The sequence below is a fragment of the Juglans regia genome, chromosome 15 (genome assembly GCF_001411555.2).
Source record: "Juglans regia cultivar Chandler chromosome 15, Walnut 2.0, whole genome shotgun sequence".
Classification (NCBI taxonomy): Eukaryota; Viridiplantae; Streptophyta; class Magnoliopsida; order Fagales; family Juglandaceae; genus Juglans; species Juglans regia.
In genome coordinates this window covers 1,134,229-1,153,216 of record NC_049915.1, presented here as the reverse complement: position 1 = coordinate 1,153,216, position 18,988 = coordinate 1,134,229, and the positions used below count along the sequence as shown (strand labels likewise).

The window sequence follows — 18,988 nt, the reverse complement described above, 5'->3', positions numbered from 1 at the left end:
AGAATGATAGATTAACTCTACGTCTAATTAAATACACTTTCTTGAAATTAATATTTTTTTTTATGTCCAGAAACCTCTCCAAAGAAGGCCCTTCGGACCCACCCCTGCAGAGTAAACACCGGTCCCATGCACCGCACCTTTAGAAATTTTCCTATACAGAACTGGTTAAATTGCTGATTTTTTACTAGGAGTGTGACCCCAAATGATCGTTTGCACCCATGAGGTGTTGAACCTTGGATGTTGAAGAGAGTGATACCGCAAGACCAAGGCCTTCACCATTTGGGCCTACACCTCCACACAATAATGATAGATGAAAATAAATTCATAACAAGGGATCAAAATCTTTTAGAGCTTATTGTTAAAATTTATATTCTCGACAAGGCTTTCTCGAAGTGAGGCTAGTTGCTCTTTTGGCCTTGTCTTGTTGTGAAAGACACTTCTCATCCTCAATCCTTTTTCTTATATTTTTTTTTATCTGTCTATTCATTTACTTTTGGAACTAGTTTAGGCTAGGTTATGTTGTATGATACAAGTATACAACCATTTCCTTCTTAAGGGTTTTTAGATTGGTACTATCCCTGTTCATTTTTGTGTAAACCCCATGGAGAATGTAAGATGGGCTCCTCTTCCAAGTTTCCTCCATGATTGTTGGTAACTGTGTTGATGGAATGTTTTATTTTGGTTATGCCTAAGGAACAGCTATTGGTGTTGGGTTGGGTTGGCTATTACAAAGTGGCCTGGAATGATCAAGAAACTTACACATTGTGATGTGATTACTGCGGTAGAACAAGCCATCATTGATGGTGCCTGATGTGATAAACCTTTCCATAGGTGATCTAGGGGCAGGAAAACCATTGTATGAAGATCTAGTGGCAACAGCTGCATTTGCAGCCATGGAAAAAGGGCACGGTGGTCGTATCTGCTACGGGAAATTACGGACCATCATTGGAAACACTAAACAACAAGTTCCCCTGGGTATTAACTGTCACCACAACCTCAATTTATAGATGGTTTGCTGTAGTTTTGAGTTTAGGAAACGGTGAAACCATTTTTGGACAGTCGATGTACCTAGGTGATGCCCTTTTGCAGAACCAACTATTGGTATACAAGGCTCTATCACAATGTACTTCACTTGGTCTGTACGAGACCCCTAATGGGATTATTGTATTTGATTCTGGCCATATTGTTCATCAACTTGATTCTATAGTTAATTCAACTGCATCACCGGCAATTCTTCTTTCCAATGGTGATCCCATATCACCAGAATTTAGACATTTTGCTTGCCCTTGCGTTGTGGTTAAGCTTTAATGACGCCAAGGTTCTGATGACATGTATAAACCAATAAATTGGACTATAGCTGCCATTATGACGACTACAAACCCGTTGGATAATACTCATAATTCATTGAACGCTATCAAGCATTAGACTCAGGTTTGATTTATGATGCGACCCCACAAGATTTTGTGGATCTCTTGTATTATTTGGATTTCAACGGCGAGCATTTCCTCAAGATTAGCAAGCGAGATAAGAGTTCTTGTTCCAACCCATCTCTTGATCTTGATTACCCATCGTTCATCTCCTTGTATTTATCAATTTGTGAGGACTGTGCCGACCTATGAAGTAACCGTAGTTGCACCAACTGGTTCCACGGTTGTAGTCTCTCCCCAATGACATTGGTGTTCCAAAAGAATTATGAGCAACAGACTTACAATGTCAATATGACATACGAAGGAAACCAGGTATTGAAAGTTTAATTTGGTTATCAAATTTGGGTCCATATAAATAAGAAATACAAGGTGAGGAGTCCTAAATGAAAATTGAGTTTTGCTATATACAGTCATTTTTTCAAATTTTTTATGTACTCCATTAATGTGAATGGCCAAAGTAGTTATTTTATATTAAAAAAAAAGTAACACAACCAATCACATTAGTAAAATGCGTAAAGAATAGAAAAAAGTGATTGCACATTGAGTTTTTTATGAAAATTATGTTAAATTAGCTGTAGATTACACTGCTTTTATTGTAGATTGTGGTATAAAATAAGTTGGTCTATGTAAGAGCCTTCATGGTGAAATCGTTAAGTCGTTTTGAAAATATAAATTAAAATGGATAAATACATGAAGCCTCGTCAAACTAATATGCCTTTGCAAAGATCCTAGATAGGTACTTTAATAGTGGCAAGAAACAAAGTAAACTCAATTTATCTCAAATTAATTATCGATAAAATTTACTATTTTTTCAACTTTCTATAAAAAAGTAAATTTATTCCTTACATTTCAACCTAAAAAGTTAAACTCATCCCAACTTAAAAAAATTAAATCAATTTCAATAAGACTCACAAGATATTATTATTTATAATTCAACTTAATTCATCTCAATATCCAAGCTTATCCTAAAACCTCTGATTTGGAATTATTTTCCTGGCAGATTATGGATGCCTACAGAGAATTGATGGCGCAATGCAGGCTGAATAATGAAACATCAATTTGAGCAAGAAGATCCATTTTTATGATGTATGCTCTCTCGTTTTCTTTATTTTTCTTCCATCAAACATACCAAATATAAATGAAAGAAGATGAAAATGTCTAAGAAAAGGGAGAGATTTTGTTTCCCGCAAATATAAAATAATCTAATTTGAAACACATCCCCCCAAATAGATTTTATCATTGTAATACACAAAGAGAATATTCATGTAACGAGTCCGGCGTGGAGCATCCGCAAGCGGTGGTGCCGAGAGATTAGAGGAAGGTGACGATGGGAAGGGTTAGGGATGAAACCCTAACCCACGTGCAAGACTTACGGAGGATAAGGAACTGCCGAAGAAGAGAAGAAGTGTTTCACTTCAGTTCCGTGTACTTGCCTTCTGAAGTGCCTAAGTGAAGTATCATGGGCCGGGCTTGGGCCGAAGGTTTATTGCTTTCTGTTATTTAGTTATGTGCTGTTTGGGAGCCCTAAGATAATTGGGCCTTCATTTGATTCTAGTTATTTGCATTCCGCAAGTTGGATCTTATGGAGATGGGTTTTGTGTTTGGTATGGTGTTTATGGCGTGGTCATGGGTTCGTGGGGGTGGTAGTCCTTTTGGCTCGGCAAATATATCTTTGAAGTGATTAAATAGGTTCTGAATTGTGGCTGGAATGTGTGTTTTTGCTTGCTGGTCAGATTCAGTTTGCCCCTCTAAAAGCTGTAAAATAACTCCCTTATTTTGGAACTTGTCATTGCTGTAGAATGAACCTTCTTCTATCATGTGTGTTGTTGTAAGGCCCTGCAAAATCACTTGTTTTCCATTATAACATAATTTCATTGACAGCTTTTTAAAATCCCATAAAATTGAGCCCAAGTCCCTTAACCATTTGATACCTAGCACCATGTCACATCCTGCTAGTACCAGAATCTGGACTTCCAACATAAAAACAGTGCCTTGAATTAAAAGTCTCACATCTTGGCATTTTCCCTCACTTGGAATGAGATCCCCATTAGCAACTCTTACCTTGACTTTTTCAGTGTCATCAATAGTTAAGTGAGATTTCTTAATGATAGCCGAGTCCACAAAGTTATGGGTGGATCCGTTGTCAATTAATATAGTGAGCCACTGGTTTCCCACTCTCCCTTTTACCCTCATAGTCCGTGGGTTATGAGATCATGTGATAGTATATAATGATATTTCTGGATTAGGTGGAGTAATGGTGGTTTCAAAGGTAGCTTGGGTTGTATCATTTTGGTCACACAGCTCCTCCCCAATGATCTCACTGTACTCACTGTCCAGCAGTACCTCCTCTAGTAAATAGAGCTTAGGATTTTTACATTTATGACCTGGCACCCACTTGGCGTCGCAATTGTAACACAATCCTTTGTCCCTGCGTTCTTTCATCTGAGTGTGGGATATTTTGTGGATGAGAAATTGTGGCTTGGTGTGGTTGGTTTTGGAGTAATCTGTTGGTTGGGTGGGAGGATTTTTTAAAATGCCGGGGTCGAGTGAGTATGGTAAGCTGAATCTGGTATATCGTCTGGGTAGGTTAACATTTTCCTCTTGAAGTTTAGTTAGGCTATATGATGTGGTAAGGCTAATGGGATTGAACATTCGAACGGTTAACCGGATCTCATCTTTTAAACCACTTAAAAAATAACTCAACTTGTAAGTGTCCGACAAGCCCTTTAATCTGTTAGATAAAATCTCAAACTTGCTTGATAGTCTTCGACAGATCCCACTTGTCTCAGTCTAGTGAGGGCTTCCATTGGATCGTCATAAGCATTAGGCCCGAATCTAATCAACAAGGCCCTAGTGAATGTGTCCCAATCCCGAAACTGGGCAGTATCCTCCATTTTTTGAAACCAAATAAGGGCTTTTCCCACCATATGGAATGATGTAAGCCTAAGTTTTTGATGTGGTATTGTATAGTGAAAATGGAAAATTTTATTAACTCTATAAAGCCAACTTGCAGGGTCTTCCCCATTAAAAATGGAGAAATCTAACCTTACTGTGCGAGCTTGCACATCTCCCATATTTTGATATTGAAATTGCTGGTTGTGAGGGATTTGTTGCTACTGGTACTGCTGCTGTTGTTGCTGGAACGGGGGAGGCAGATTTTGTTGCAGCTGCATTTGCTCAAAGTCATTCCTAGATTGCTCACTAGAGGATGAGTCCTTATAGCTGACATAAGGCTGCTTTTGCTTCATTCCAGCTGTTAACATTGCAAGCTGTTGTACGATGATCTCATTTTGCTGTTTGAGAGTAGCCATTTCATTCTCTAAGTGTACAAACTTAGCATCAGATGATTTTTTTATTTTAGTGTATTGATTTTCGAAAGTTGTTTTTAGGGCAGTGAGCCCCTCTTGTAGTTGATTGATTCTTGTTCCTTCAGCCATTGTAAAACATGTCATGTTGCGACGGCTGCAATCGTGCGGCACGGGGGGTGATGCCGGCATGGCAATGTTCGCCCGGAGCTAGGAAAAGATCTAGCGTACAGCCAGCCCGTGTGAACGCCGGGACCGCCGTGGACATCGGTTGTGAAGCGTGGTCGTTGTTACGATCCCACATCGACTAAGTATGAGATTGGTTGATGGTTTATAAGCCCCTAGGCACCCTTCCCTTGTAAGCTAGTTTTTAAGGGTGAATTCTACCTAGTGGATTCATAACAATTCACCTCTATATGCAAGCTCTTAAATTTAAAAGGGAAAAAGTTCGATGCATTTAAATTTTGAGAGAAATATTATATAAATATTATGCCTATAAAGAAAATTATAAAAATTATATTACGAAATAACATAATTTGATTGATGCAGTTTGTAATAAAAAGAATCTGAAAATATTTAAAAATATTATTTTTATTAAAAATTACATCATTTAGGCCTTTCTTAATCAAAGCTTTCGAATAAGAAACAATCATTGTTGACGGGCGCAGTCTCGCAGATGGTGGCGGTGTTGGGGATGGAGGTGAAGGTGAAGGTTTCGGGTCTCGATTGGCCTCAAAGTTGTGGCCGATAATGGGGATAGATCTTGGGCCAAGCTTCAATGGGGGCACCAATTCTATCTCGGTGGGGGAGTATTTCTCCGTCACGGTGGGCGAGTATTCGTCAAAGCTGTTTTTGGATGAAGCTTTCTTATGGTTTTCAGACACTATTGCCCCCTAAACCTTTCACTTCCCACAAACGGAAACAGACACCGCAAAGCAAGAGACTTGGCAAGGCGTTGAAAGTTCTTGAACTTATCGCTCCGAAATCCAGTGTCAACACAACTGGCCAGAGTCATCTTCGGCTTGTTCAAGACATTTTACGAGCAGGCTCAAAGCAACATTATTACGATGATTTCTCTGGTTCAAATCTAGAGGTTCGAATCCCATATGTGGTTGATGGAGTCCTCAAACCATCCTCTAGGAAGAATTTGATTCCTAAGCGTAATTTGCGACGGGAATGTTTGGGAGTCGATGCGGATGTTTTGTCTCATGCTTTGAGTTTATGCGGGTCTACACGTGATCTTATTGGTGGTATTCAATATCATTGCTTGGCAATAGGAACTGGGTTTGTCGACAATGTATATGTTGGCAGTTCTTTGATAAGTTTGTATGGGAAATGTGCAGAGTTAGAAAATGCTTATAGGGTTTTTGAGGAAATGCCTGTTAGAAATGTGGTGTCGTGGACATCCATTATTTCTGGATTTGCTCAAGAGTGGCAGGTTGATGTGTGTTTGGAGCTTTTCCATCGGATGAGGAACTCGACGTCGGAACCCAATGAATTTACGTTCACGAGTCTTCTGAGTGCTTGCACGGGAAGTGGAGCTCTTGGGCATGGGAGAACTGCTCATTGCCAAACAATTCAAATGGGGTTTGATTCGTACGTTCACATTGCTAATGCTCTCATCTCAATGTATTGCAAATGTGGGGTTGCTGAAGAGGCGCTTTACATTTTTGAAAAGATGGACAGTAAAGATATTGTATCGTGGAACTCCATGATTGCAGGTTATGCCCAGCATGGGCTCTCAGTTCAGGCAATTGATCTTTTTGAAAAAATGAGGAGGCAAAGCGTAAAACCTGATGCCATTACTTTCCTTGGTGTCCTCTCTTCCTGTCGCCATGCAGTTGTTGTTAAACAAGGCTTGTTATATTTCAATTCAATGGTTGACGATGGTGTACAGCCGGAATTAGATCATTATGCATGTGTTGTTGATCTTCTTGGCCGGGCTGGTTTACTGGAAGAGGCTCAAGATTTTATTGAAAAAATGCCAATCTCTCCCAACGCTGTTATATGGGGTTCCCTGCTATCTTCTTCAAGGCTTCACGGGAATGTCTGGATTGGCATCCAGGCTGCAGAGAAAAGGCTGGTTCTGGAACCAGGTTGCCCTGCTACCCTCGTGCAATTGGCAAATTTGTACGCCGGCGTGGGCTACTGGAATCAGGCTGCAAGGGTGCGAAAATTAATGAAAGCTAGAGGGCTGAAAACGAATCCAGGATACAGTTGGATTGAAGTTAAAGATAGTGTCTACCAATTTAGAGCAGAAGACATGTCAAACACCAGAATGACTGAAATTCTTGGTATATTGAACATTTTGATAGATCATATGAAAGCTTCAGGCTATGAGCCTGAATTGCAGCAGGAACTTGATAATACAAAATCCGATTGGGTAAGTTAAGATGAATGACTATGTATATGAGTATTATTGGAGGCCATTATTCTATAATTTTTTTTAATCACCGTTTTCCTTATTTTATATCTTATATTAATAATATTATTATTGTTTTAACTGTCTCGGATTTATTAGATTCAAAGATACATTTTCATTGAAGTTTGGCATTCTGGGAGGGAGAGTAGCTATTCTACTCTACGTTCTCTTTGCAGAGATTCTGTTTTGGGTGTGTTGTGGCAGGCATTTTGTAACGACTGGGCATATACTGGAAACTTCATATTCTAATGTTACTTGCTAATTTGAACCATGTTGAACTTTGTTGATATTCTTGCCTTCCTTTTCTTTCAAGTTGTCATGGCGGTTAGTTGCTGGCTAAATAGTCAGCCCTTTTACCTTGTGTTTAAAATCTGCAGGCGTCACAAGCAAACTAGTTCAGTTGTCATTAAACTTGGTATTTCAAGTGGCTTTACATTTTATTTTTGGTCCAACCATTTGGAGAGTCTTAACTGTCTTATAAGTTATAACCAAATCAGATTGGTTTTCAAAATATTCAGTTGGAAAGTTGGATTCAATCTTTAAGAGTGTTGAGTGTTGACATTTTGAGAGTAAGAAATAATATTGGGAGTAAATTAGAAACTCAGTGATGTCGGAAAAATTCTATCCAAATTAAATTATTAATGTAGATTTTATATATTAAGAATTGTTATTTTGTGTCCAATTAGGATTAGACATTTAGAGTTAAATTCTGATTAGTATTTACTTTCTTAAGAGGATTTAATTTCTAATCTACAGTGAAGCTATTTAAAGGAACTACTGAACACACAATTTACAATTGAGCTGCCACATCCCAGCGAAGAAGCAAGAGCTCGTATGTTGCAGGTGAGTTTTCAAGAGTGATTTATTTGACTATTCAGTGCAGTCAAGCTGGCTCTGTCCAGGATTCTAATTGAACCCTTTTCCTTGACATATTGGATTCAGTTGAGGAAGACGACTGTTCATCCAGATGTAAATTTTGAGGAACTGGCTCGGGAGCACAGCTAAAAGCTGTTTGTATGGAGGCAACCATGCTAGACCCACGACTTGACGCGACTGAATTGCTCATTTTCCCTGATTTATGAAGCACAAAGGGAAAGTGTTGATTATGTTCAACTCCAAGTGGACCATGAAGACTTCAATGAAGGTATCGTCCAAGTTCTGGCAAAGAAAAAAGCGAATTCAATTACTATGCTTAGACTGCAATGTTATATTATTCAAGCTAGGCCAAGCAGAAAGGAAAGGTAGTGGTTAGGAACTTGTACAGAGAAGTGAAACCTTTCTTTGTAACTGTGTAACTGGCTTTTGCATTTTGTCTTTCTATAGGATCTCAAGCCAAGTTTCTTTGAACTCTTTTGCATGTCATAGATTTATCAAAGAGTTGGTCTGTTAAGATCTTCAAAGACTGCAAATTTGCCCACAAAAGTTCGTGCTTTTTTGGGGATATGAAATCTACAGAACTGTAATTGAGTTAAGTTTGAGAACTTTTCTGTCTTAGCTCAATTTGTGGTTTGACAAAAAACTGATTTGGTTTGATTCGACTTGCTTATCATTTTAAAAGTTTTTCAATATTAAAAAATAAAAATTTAAAGTTTTAAAATAAAATATCAAAATCTTATTCATTACTCAAAATATAATAAAAAGAAATGATATTTGCAGTCCTAGAATGTACAAGTTTCATACACTCCTTTTGAAAAAAGTGGATAAATTTATAATCTATATGAAAAAAATTATTTTTTTTAATGGTGGATCTTACTTTTTAAAAACAAAAAAAGTATGCAAGACTTACACACCCGAGATCTGTATCTAACATTACTTCTAAATCCATTGAACAAGATTATAAATAAAAATTTACTTTTATCTTATAATTACAAATATAGTTCACAAATACAATCATGTAAAGGCCATGATTTAAAAAAAGTCAATCGTGTACATTAAAAAATGTTTCGTCTCTTCCATAATTTTCTCAAGGTCTCCTAAGTTGAAAAATATGCCACGATGGAGGTTTGATAAAAACATAAAGTCTAATTTGCTTTTATAATAGGGCTGGAATATCACACGTTTTCAAAGGTCTTGACTAATGAACCACTAAATTATTATTTATTAGATTTAATTCCCTAGCATTATTTAGGTGGGGTCTGGACATCAAGATGAGATGAGATAGTTTTAGATGATACTTGAAGTTGAATAAAATATTATTAAAATATTATTTTTAATATTATTATTATTTTAGAATTTGAAAAAGTTAAATTTTTTATTATATTTTGTTTTAAAATTTAAAAAAATTGTAATGATGATATGAGATGAGATTAAATACTTTCACTATCTAAACGGGGCCTCAAATTTTATTAACTCGGTAAACATTTCAATATATAGGTTCATAATTACATTAAACATTTGAAAATCATACAATACCTCAATTGTTGACAACTATTCTTTTTTATACAATAACATTAAAGCTCAATAAGATTGCATTATGTGGCAAAATTCATCAAAACCTAAATAAGTGTCATTAATTTTATAAAAATTATCAAATTATTGCTCTTGTCCTTATTATAAATAATGGCTCTAAATTCACTGAAGTAATTACTCATTATAATAACATTCACATATTATAAAAAATTAGCATCCAATTTGGCATATTTATAACATTCATAAATTATCAAGTATATAGTATTAAATATATACAATATTAAATATACTTTTTCTATTGGCCTAATAATGGATTTATACATACGAAATTTATCTAAGAATAATGTTATATACAAAATTAATGTATGGCTCTTCGCGTAGTGTATATGGATAATACATGGTCTACCGAGATTCTCACCGGTTTGAATTTTTTTATTTTTTTTATTTAATAGTTAAGGAACTATTTTTTAATCAATTTATAAAAAAAAAATTAAATGTTTAACTTGTTTAAGAGGTTTAAGAAATTATTTGAAAAAAAAAATTAATAAATCACGTGGCATCAAATGTAATATCACGTAAAAAAAATCATTTGAACGAAACTTTAAGATGGTCAAACATTATTCTTTTCCAAATAATATTAGATACAAGTTTTAAATAAATAAATTATATGCAAATATTTTTATAAATTTTTTATAAAAAATTAGATCTCATTAATAAATAAAATTATTTATAATTTATAAATATAAGATTGACATTTTTACAAAAAATTACGCGATATTAGGTCTAATTTATTTTTATCAAATATCTCATCTCATTTAATTTAATAATTATAATTTTTTTAACTTTTAATACAAAATAAAATAAATAATTCAAAATTTTTAAATCTTAAAATAAAAATAATATTAAAAAATATATTATAATAATTTTTTATTTAATTTTTTAATTTTAATCTCATCTCATCTCATAGAGAAATGATATTTATAGTCGTGAGTGTACAAGCGCCGTGCAGTCATTTTGAAAAAAGTGAATAAATATGAAACTCATATGAAAAAAAATTAATTTTTTAATAATAAATCTTAATTTTTTTTTAAATAATTACACGATATTTATACATTTTACGAGTGTATATTACATTACTCAATCTCATATTATTACATATATGAACAAACGAAGCTTTACGTTAAGTATATTCCTTTTATTTCACAGCAGCTTTGCGTTAAGTGTCCCCGGAGAAAGAGAGGAGTTTGGAAACATCATAAATTTTGTCGAAATCAACCAAATCTCTCGGTGGTCCTAATAGGACATAGAGAGAGATATAGTGACAAGTGACAACATCCTTGTAACCGCCAAATCAGAGCAAGGAAGAAGACGGAAGGCGTTATCCGCACCTATCAGTCACCACCACTCGCTCACTCCCTCCCTCCACGCCCGCCACGTGTCGTGCGAAACTTCCCTCGACGCCAGATAGGCCCATCTCCTTCCCTTCCCCAAAACTTTATCTCTGGCCAACCCAGCCATTCTTATCCTTCTCCCTCCTCGAACCGAGCAACCTTAGGAACATATATAGAGAAAGAAACAGAGAGAGAGAGAGATTTTGTTAATCGGAAACGAGTAAAAGAAGAAGATGGATCACGCGGCGGACGCCCTCCGGACGGACTTGATGACCATAACTCGTTTCGTGCTCAACGAACAGTCCAGGCACCCGGAGTCCCGCGGCGATTTCAGCATCTTGCTCAGTCACATTGTCCTCGGCTGCAAGTTCGTATGTTCCGCCGTCAACAAGGTATTCCCATCCCCACCTCTCTCCCTTTGACTTCCTTCCTTCTTTTATTCGTATTTTTTTTTTCCAAATCCTAATTCTATAGTTTGGTTGGCGATTGGGATGCGAATATTTTCTATTCCATTTCATTGCCTTACGTTGTTTGCGTTTTTAGAACTGTGTAACTTAAGACACAAGAACAAATTTTTCTTTTCCCCTTTCTTATCACACGTTCAAGTATCGGACAGATTGTTCTGTTGTTAGATATTTAGCGGAAATGCTAATGTTTTCTTCTTGTATATAGATCAGATAGCCCGGAAAATTTCAGATACTTTTTCTTCTCGTATATAGTTGCAAGGATAGAGGATTTTGACGTTTGACTTTTGATTCTTAATGGTAAAAGTTCTCTATTTTTCTGTTTGCAGGCGGGTCTTGCCAAACTCATTGGACTTGCTGGAGAGACCAATGTTCAGGCTAGTAATATATTATTTCGGAAACCCTTGTATGGCTTTTCTGTGTTCAATTTTTAGTCAACTTACACCATCCCCGTTTTGTCCTTTTTATCTGCTCTTTAGAGATTATTAACTTCTTATCTTGTTTATGTGAGGTTTTTGTGCCTTTGTGACTCTAGGGTGAAGAGCAAAAGAAACTGGATGTGCTTTCAAATGAGGTTTTTGTCAAGGCTCTGATAAGCAGTGGCCGAACAGTGAGTCCCTAGAAGATTGTTGATGGTTATTATCTGAACTCGTTATGAGTTTTCTAAAAGCCTGGGTCTTCTTGCAGTGCATCCTTGTATCAGAAGAGGATGAAGAGGCAACCTTTGTGGAGGCATCTAAGCGTGGAAGGTGTTTGCTTTCACCCACTGTTGTTCAGGACTTCATAGTTGATTTAAATATCAGATATGAGATTTTTCTATAGATCTTATCTTAAATGCTTTCTTACAACACAGGTATGCTGTTGTTTTTGATCCATTGGATGGATCCTCCAACATTGACTGTGGAGTTTCAATTGGAACTGTATGCCCCCTGATCTCTTGATAATCGTAATGATGTTATGATTTGATGATTTATATGTGAAGTAATTATTGGTTGAGAATAACTTGAAATTGAAGTATCTTATTGATTGCCTCTTCTTTCATCTAGATCTTTGGGATTTATATGGTTAAACATACCAACGAACCAACACTAGATGATGTGTTACAACCTGGGAAGAATATGGTGGCAGCTGGCTATTGCATGTATGGGAGCTCTTGCACGGTACAGATTCAGTTGATCCTTTTCTAACTTTTCCCCTCAATTTTTCCTTTTGGTGGCGCACTGATAGTGTGTTCCCATTGTGATAATGGGCTCTGTCATGACTTGTATATTGAGTGATAGGCGGAACCTATAATTAACAACCGTTGATTGAATCTTCTGTGCTGATGGATACAACTAATAATGAAGTTTCTTTATTTGCATCCTAGAAATGGGCTTTGTTATGTCTTTATTTTCTCATGGAACTTTGTAATTTTGCAGCTAGTGTTAAGCACTGGAACTGGTGTCAACGGCTTTACTCTTGATCCATCTCTCGGGGAGTTCATTCTTACTCATCCAGACATCAAGGTATATATATATATGTTACTCGAGTAATTATAAAAAAAAATATGTTACTCGAGTGCCAGATACGGCATTCGTAGATTTTTCTGTTCTCCATGAATGCTATCCTGGACGTTCCCATCTCAGAATATATGTAGATTTTTTTTCCTATTAATGAGTCGAATGAGTGAAATTAAATAATTTCTCAATTTTTTTTATCCAAATAATTGACTACGGTAAAGTGATTTATTTTCTATAGTAAATTCTCTTCAGGCAACTTTACATGCTTGTAATTTATAAACATCTATTGTTTACATTAGGCTGGTGCACATGTAGTATACTGACAAAATTGGCTTCATGGTGATCATGCGTGTGTTCTTTTCTTAAATGGGAGAGAGCAATAATACAGTGATATATATGTGATAATAGGGACATGCAGCTCTGTATATACCAGCTCAGGTTTATTTGGTGTATTTAGAACATGTTTACGATATTCCATTTTGCAGATTCCAAAGAAAGGAAAGATTTATTCAGTAAATGAGGGAAATGCCAAGAACTGGGATGGTCCAACTACTCAGTTTGTGGAAAAGTGCAAGTTCCCTAAAGATGGTTCATCATCAAAGTCTCTAAGATACATTGGAAGGTATCATGGTTCCGAACCTAGCTACTAAATATTTCTAGGTGTTGAAATTGTTTTTCTGATATTTGGTTGCTGGCTTGCCACAATTAATATTGTAGTTGTTGCCACGTTTGAATGGCAGCTCTAATCATTAACTAAAATGGATGCAATCTTTTTTAGGCAGTGGTTATATAAGGGATTAACATTAACATGCAGAAATATTGAATTGTTGTTTCTGCTGACATCTATGCAGAGTAGACCGTGGTTATGTGCATTCATGCAGTCTTCCTAACATTAATCCCTATGCTTATTAGTTACATGTTTGTAACCACTCAAATTCCGATGAAAAAATGTTTGTGGCCACTCTTATGACTCTGAATGCAGCCAAAATAATTTTCTGCATATGCTGGTGTACAAAAGCAGTGACCAAAATGGATGTTAGGCTAGTTAATTGCCTTTCAACTAAACATCATGTAAAATTGTCAACTAACAATATTGGTTGATCTTTGTGTTTGGTTTACTACCTGACTTCATCTCTTTCAGAAAGATTAATGTGGTTTCATATATTATCATGATTGACAGCATGGTAGCCGATGTCCATCGCACATTACTTTATGGGGGTGTCTTTTTGTATCCTGCTGACAGGAAGAGCCCCAGTGGGAAACTGCGGTATGTTATGTGTGGTTAGATTACTTGTTTTTTCATTCTAAGTAATCAAAACTTGATGTTAGATCTTAAAGCTTTAGGTCATAAATCTTGGGGAGGATTAAATTTTGTGAATTTGACTTCTTTTTTTCTTTTTATAATCTGAACAGTGTTCTTTATGAAGTTTTCCCAATGTCATTCTTGATGGAACAAGCAGGAGGTCAGGCTTTCACCGGCAAGCAACGGGTATTCACTTGATGAACTTTCTTGACTGAATATGATCTAACTATATACTAAGATTTATCATGAAAATAAGTTTGGTATTGCTAAAATTCACCTCCAAATATCTTGTTTGTAAACCTTTTTTGACAAAAAACTAGTTCTTGACCTGATGTTTTCGAATTTAAAAATTTGAGCAAAACTTAAGCAAGTTTTTAGTTCTTTTCAAACGCTTGATACCAAATCACCATTTAGTCTACACACAGCCGATAAATCCAAAATAATCAAAGGTTTAGTTGCTCTGTTTTTAGTTCTGAGTCGACTGCCCAAGTCCCTGGTCTACAGCCCTCGGGAGATTTTTTTTGCGAATTCCTAGGAAGACTTAACCGTTAAGAAAATCTATCTCGCTACTGTTGGGCTAAAACTAGAAACTGATTGAAACGGGTTATCTTTGCAGGCACTTGACTTGATTCCAAAGAAGATACATGAGAGATCTCCGATATTCCTTGGAAGCCATGATGATGTTGAGGAACTTAAAGCTCTCTATGCTGCTGAAGATAAGGAATGAAGTCATCCTTCTCATGTCATTCGTATCACTACGATAGCCTCAACAATGTCTGCAGTTGGTGGAATTTAATATGGATCTTCAAGGAATAAATAAATAAATACGAGTCTTCAATGCAAAATCAGGGTCTCTGGCTCTCTGCCATTTCACTCTTATGTTCATAAGATAAACTCACTGGGGTTTTGTAATGGGAAACAAAAATTCTTCATTTATAAACCTGCAAATGCATGCCTCGTTCACGTATTTACGAGTAGCATTATGCATCTATAGCATCATATAAATGGATCCTTCTTTATCAATTGACGAGAATGGATATCTGCGTGATTCTAACTTGAGAATAATGCTAAATACAATCGCGTCTAAATTATCTGTATTTATTTTTAAAAAGAAGTAAATTTTATTATTTAAAAAATAATTTTTTTTTATGTGAATTCCAAATTTACCATTTTTTTAAAAGCATGTGAGACTTCAGCCTGATTTATTTTTACAAACCATCTCATTTCATCTCATTTAATTATTATAACTTTCTCAAACTTCTAAACAAAATATAAAAATAATTTAATTTTTTTAAATCTCAAAATAATAATGATTAAATGAGACTTTACACACCCCATGATTGTAAATATCACTCTCTAAACTTATTTTGCGGCTATGCATGTGTTCAATATTTGGAGTATGCTACTCTTGCAACGAAAGCCAGCCGACAACACCCTTCATTTTGTCCCTGCCCTAAAAGAAAAGGAATCTACCATCGGCCAAATTTAAGGAGTGCCCACTCTTTTTAGCCATCACAAAGTATGATCCTGGGTCAGGTCCAACATATCAGTCTTATCTAACCAATCCTGTGTAGTGCACTAACATCAACCTTATATTTTTATGCGAAAAGGAAAATGGAATCAAGTGTTATCCAAATCAATAAGGAAACTCCAGAATATAACTTGTACATAATAATTCAGTCGATGCAAAAAACTTAGGGTTTAGAATACAGGGGCAATAAGGTGAATGATAGCAGGCACGAAATAGACTGGCATGCTTCCCCTCGAAATCAAGCTGTCCTCAATGGCGGGGAAACCAATATCACACCATCTCCTCTAACAAAGAGGAATGGCACTGTGCGCCTTGTAGTCTGTAATGGAGAAAAAAAAGTACATCAGTAACAAAAATAGAGTGGTCAAAGAACCAGCTGGACCGACCCAACCGGAAAGACTGGTTCCGGCCAGTTTTATCAAAATCTAGTCCAGGCTATATGGTTTTTTTTTTTTTTTTTTACAAGTAGTCCAGGCTATATGTAAATGTGAAAAACCGATCAAGTTAAACCTTAGAAACCCTCGAAACATTTTTATTCTAGACTTTTACTCTGCCATGTTGTTTCTCACTCACCACTCTCAAACTCATCAACCCTGTGCCGCTGTTCAGACCATCAAGTCAAGTCTCTCTCTTTTTTCTCCTCTCACTAAAGTTTGGAAAGGTACTAAGTATTCTAAGGTTACTTTTCCAGTATTAGAATTTGAATCAATATAGTGATTCATAAATACTACATGCTCCAAAGGGGTAAATCACCAAAAAATAGTTACCATGCATTGCAACACAAGGAGTAATGATGTCCCATTAGTGTCAATATCTACGCACCAAGTTTCACCTATATGTAATTCCTACGTATATTATCCAAAATTGATTAAAAAGGATAAAAAGAAGAGTAAATCCAGACTATAAAGTGATAAAGATGATTATTAACAATGCAAAAAAAAAAAAAAAAAAGAGATGTCGACTTTACTTCCATCTCAAACAATTTCTTCCATGCAATTAAAAGGTTTTCAGACATATATGAATTTGAACTCTAAGTATAGGGGTGGGTTATATGGGACCAAACTCCTCAATGCAACAATAGAAACAAACTTCCATGATTGTGAGTCTGATTCATGAATCATAATATAGAGCCAAACGTTTCACTAAGTTAGCATATATTTCTACTTATAAAAAAAAGTAAGCATATATTTCTCGTTTTCATTGGCAATAAAGGTTGCTGTCCTGAATAATGCAAGGTTCTTTAACTATTAAAGCTACCAGAAACACCAGAGTGGCCTCCACCCAAGGTGCAAGGCATCCCATCATTTTTTCTATTTCCATATTTAGCTTCCAGAGGAGACAAGATAACCTTTTATAAATGAGAATAATGTAAAGAAACAAGGTGAGATTAAAACATACCCGAACTATCTCTTCATATGTTTCATCATCGATTTCAACTGTGGTAACAATTTCTTCAACATCACCAAGAATCATATTCAAGTGCTGATCGTAGGCCTGCAAGCCAGATTTTCAACCACAATATTTATCAATGGTTGCATAAACATATCTGTTGCGTAATGACCAAATTGCAAGCCGAAATCAATGAGAATATACAAGGTCTTGTTTTCTCCTTTATGTTCATTTCCTTTTCAATACAATTGTCTTCCTGAGCAAAGCTTCAAATCACTAGTTCAGACATGCTGCATCCAAGTACAAAGCCTTCACAAACTTGAGAACCAAAAATTATTTTGATCATTTTTATCTTCGAAGATCAAAATACTTCAGTAGAAGACTACTTTGTCTTGCAATTTTTTCTTCTAGAAGAGACTGCTATATAGATTGTTGTGGGAATCTCTACTGGTTTAAGCAGAAATGTAGCAAAGGTCAAGTGGGACTATAAATATATGAATTGGGAAGTGTTCTTCTTAGCTCGGTGTCAGCTATAACTTTTAAAAAAACAAAGTTAGTGTCAGCTAAGAAGAACTCTTTGGCCAATACCTAGACAAACTCACCCATGCTAACTCTACTCTTACATGTTTAGGATTGGATGGTTTTGGACAGAGAGAAAAGTTGAGAAGCATAAGGTTGAGCCTGGGAATCTTTTCTGGGATGGTCAAGACCAGTTATAACGTTGATGATCCAAATTAGACACAATCTAATGTACAATATTGTAATATACATTAACAAATATTTATGCTAATGAGAAACCCCAACCAATTTGATGATCGCACCATCAAGTTGCATTAAATTACTAATTTACAACAAAACTAAGCTCCCTATCTCACTCATATAATTTTTTTTTATTGGCACCAGATGTCCAGGAAAAAGTATCGGCTAATCCCAAGGGTGGAGATGCCATCAACAAGGAGTTTCCGGCAAGGACACCTTGGGTAACTTAAGGAAAAATTCCCCCAATTCAATGGCTCCAAGAGTGTGAATGTGGAATTTCGAACCCATGGCGTCCGGTTTATACGGCTCGCCCCAGGCTCACTCATGTAATTTTGTCGGATATACATTTCTCTTAACCAAGACTTTAAGAATTCCCGCATTTCATCACTACATCTGAAAAAATAATCAAAGCTCGTTTGACATTCTTAATTTGCACAGATTGCACCGAAAAATATAATTTTTACCTACACTGTAATTTCCCCAGTAACAACCGATTACGTACTTAAAAAATGACACCTTTTCAATGTTATCGAACTCAGTCAAGTGGACCACCAATTTCTTAAAAAAGAAACATCTTCTGAACGACTCCCTAGTCCCTTGAAATCACAAATGCCCAAAATTAGTTTCAACGAAACATTATCTTCCGCTATTGCTAAAGGATGTTCTTTCCTCGTTTGAAATAACCAATCCATTCACTTCAGAAACCCTAACCTTCATTGTTTTAGGTCCGTAAAGCAGAACCCTAGGAACACAAGAAATGGATAAATAATACAAATACAGCCCGCGTTCAAGTTTGTGTTTGTGTGTGTGTGTGTGTGTGTGTGTGTGTGAGAGAGAGAGAGAGAGAGGAACCCACATGGAGTTTGCCGCGGAGTTCACGGTCTGATCGGAGCTTGACGTAGATGCGCTCGTCGAGGCTGAGCCTAATGAGATCCAAAGGCTCCTTCACCGCACTATCTTCCTCGCTCGCCATTCTTTCTTTTCCTTCTTTTCTCTCTCCTTTCTTCCTTTTGCTAGCCCGCCCCCAAATCAAACTGAGAAACTCCACAACACCTCCTGGCACTTCTTTAAACTCACCTCCAGAAGTTT

The 18,988-nt window shown here is 36.1% G+C and overlaps 3 protein-coding genes across 3 annotated transcripts; 2 read left to right on the top strand and 1 right to left on the bottom strand.

The window, feature by feature from the left end:
* The first annotated feature begins 5,383 nt into the window (after positions 1–5,383).
* On the top strand, positions 5,384–8,635 carry LOC109013865 (pentatricopeptide repeat-containing protein At2g37320). The gene is made up of 3 exons (XM_018996093.2): positions 5,384–7,115; positions 7,911–7,997; positions 8,097–8,635. The coding sequence occupies exons 1-2, from the start codon at positions 5,511–5,513 to the stop codon at positions 7,911–7,913; spliced, it is 1,608 nt and encodes a 535-aa protein (XP_018851638.1). The 5' UTR covers positions 5,384–5,510; the 3' UTR covers positions 7,914–7,997; positions 8,097–8,635.
* A 2,330-nt stretch (positions 8,636–10,965) lies between these two features.
* LOC109013864 (fructose-1,6-bisphosphatase, cytosolic) lies at positions 10,966–15,243 on the top strand. The gene is made up of 11 exons (XM_018996092.2): positions 10,966–11,346; positions 11,748–11,795; positions 11,954–12,028; positions 12,106–12,167; positions 12,272–12,338; positions 12,465–12,578; positions 12,837–12,923; positions 13,403–13,539; positions 14,098–14,184; positions 14,331–14,406; positions 14,837–15,243. The coding sequence occupies exons 1-11, from the start codon at positions 11,188–11,190 to the stop codon at positions 14,945–14,947; spliced, it is 1,023 nt and encodes a 340-aa protein (XP_018851637.2). The 5' UTR covers positions 10,966–11,187; the 3' UTR covers positions 14,948–15,243.
* A 548-nt stretch (positions 15,244–15,791) lies between these two features.
* On the bottom strand, positions 15,792–18,988 carry LOC109013863 (sm-like protein LSM3A). Its single transcript, XM_035685686.1, has 3 exons — positions 18,756–18,988; positions 17,150–17,245; positions 15,792–16,070 (listed from the first exon to the last, which is right to left on the bottom strand). The coding sequence occupies exons 1-3, from the start codon at positions 18,870–18,872 to the stop codon at positions 15,990–15,992; spliced, it is 294 nt and encodes a 97-aa protein (XP_035541579.1). The 5' UTR covers positions 18,873–18,988; the 3' UTR covers positions 15,792–15,989.

What these genes read in the sequence shown, in the direction of transcription:
- LOC109013863 (XM_035685686.1), bottom strand. Translation starts at nt 18,872, where the DNA reads ATGGCGAGCGAGGAAGATAGTGCGGTGAAGGAGCCTTTGGATCTCATT. An exon ending in AACTCCGCGGCAAACTCCAT is followed by an intron (nt 17,246 to 18,755) that starts GTGGGTTCCTCT and finishes TCTGGCTTGCAG; the next exon opens with GCCTACGATCAGCACTTGAA. An exon ending in CATATGAAGAGATAGTTCGG is followed by an intron (nt 16,071 to 17,149) that starts GTATGTTTTAAT and finishes TCTCCATTACAG; the next exon opens with ACTACAAGGCGCACAGTGCC.
- LOC109013864 (XM_018996092.2), top strand. Translation starts at nt 11,188, where the DNA reads ATGGATCACGCGGCGGACGCCCTCCGGACGGACTTGATGACCATAACT. An exon ending in GTGGAGTTTCAATTGGAACT is followed by an intron (nt 12,339 to 12,464) that starts GTATGCCCCCTG and finishes TCTTTCATCTAG; the next exon opens with ATCTTTGGGATTTATATGGT. An exon ending in TCTCTAAGATACATTGGAAG is followed by an intron (nt 13,540 to 14,097) that starts GTATCATGGTTC and finishes CATGATTGACAG; the next exon opens with CATGGTAGCCGATGTCCATC.
- LOC109013865 (XM_018996093.2), top strand. Translation starts at nt 5,511, where the DNA reads ATGGGGGCACCAATTCTATCTCGGTGGGGGAGTATTTCTCCGTCACGG.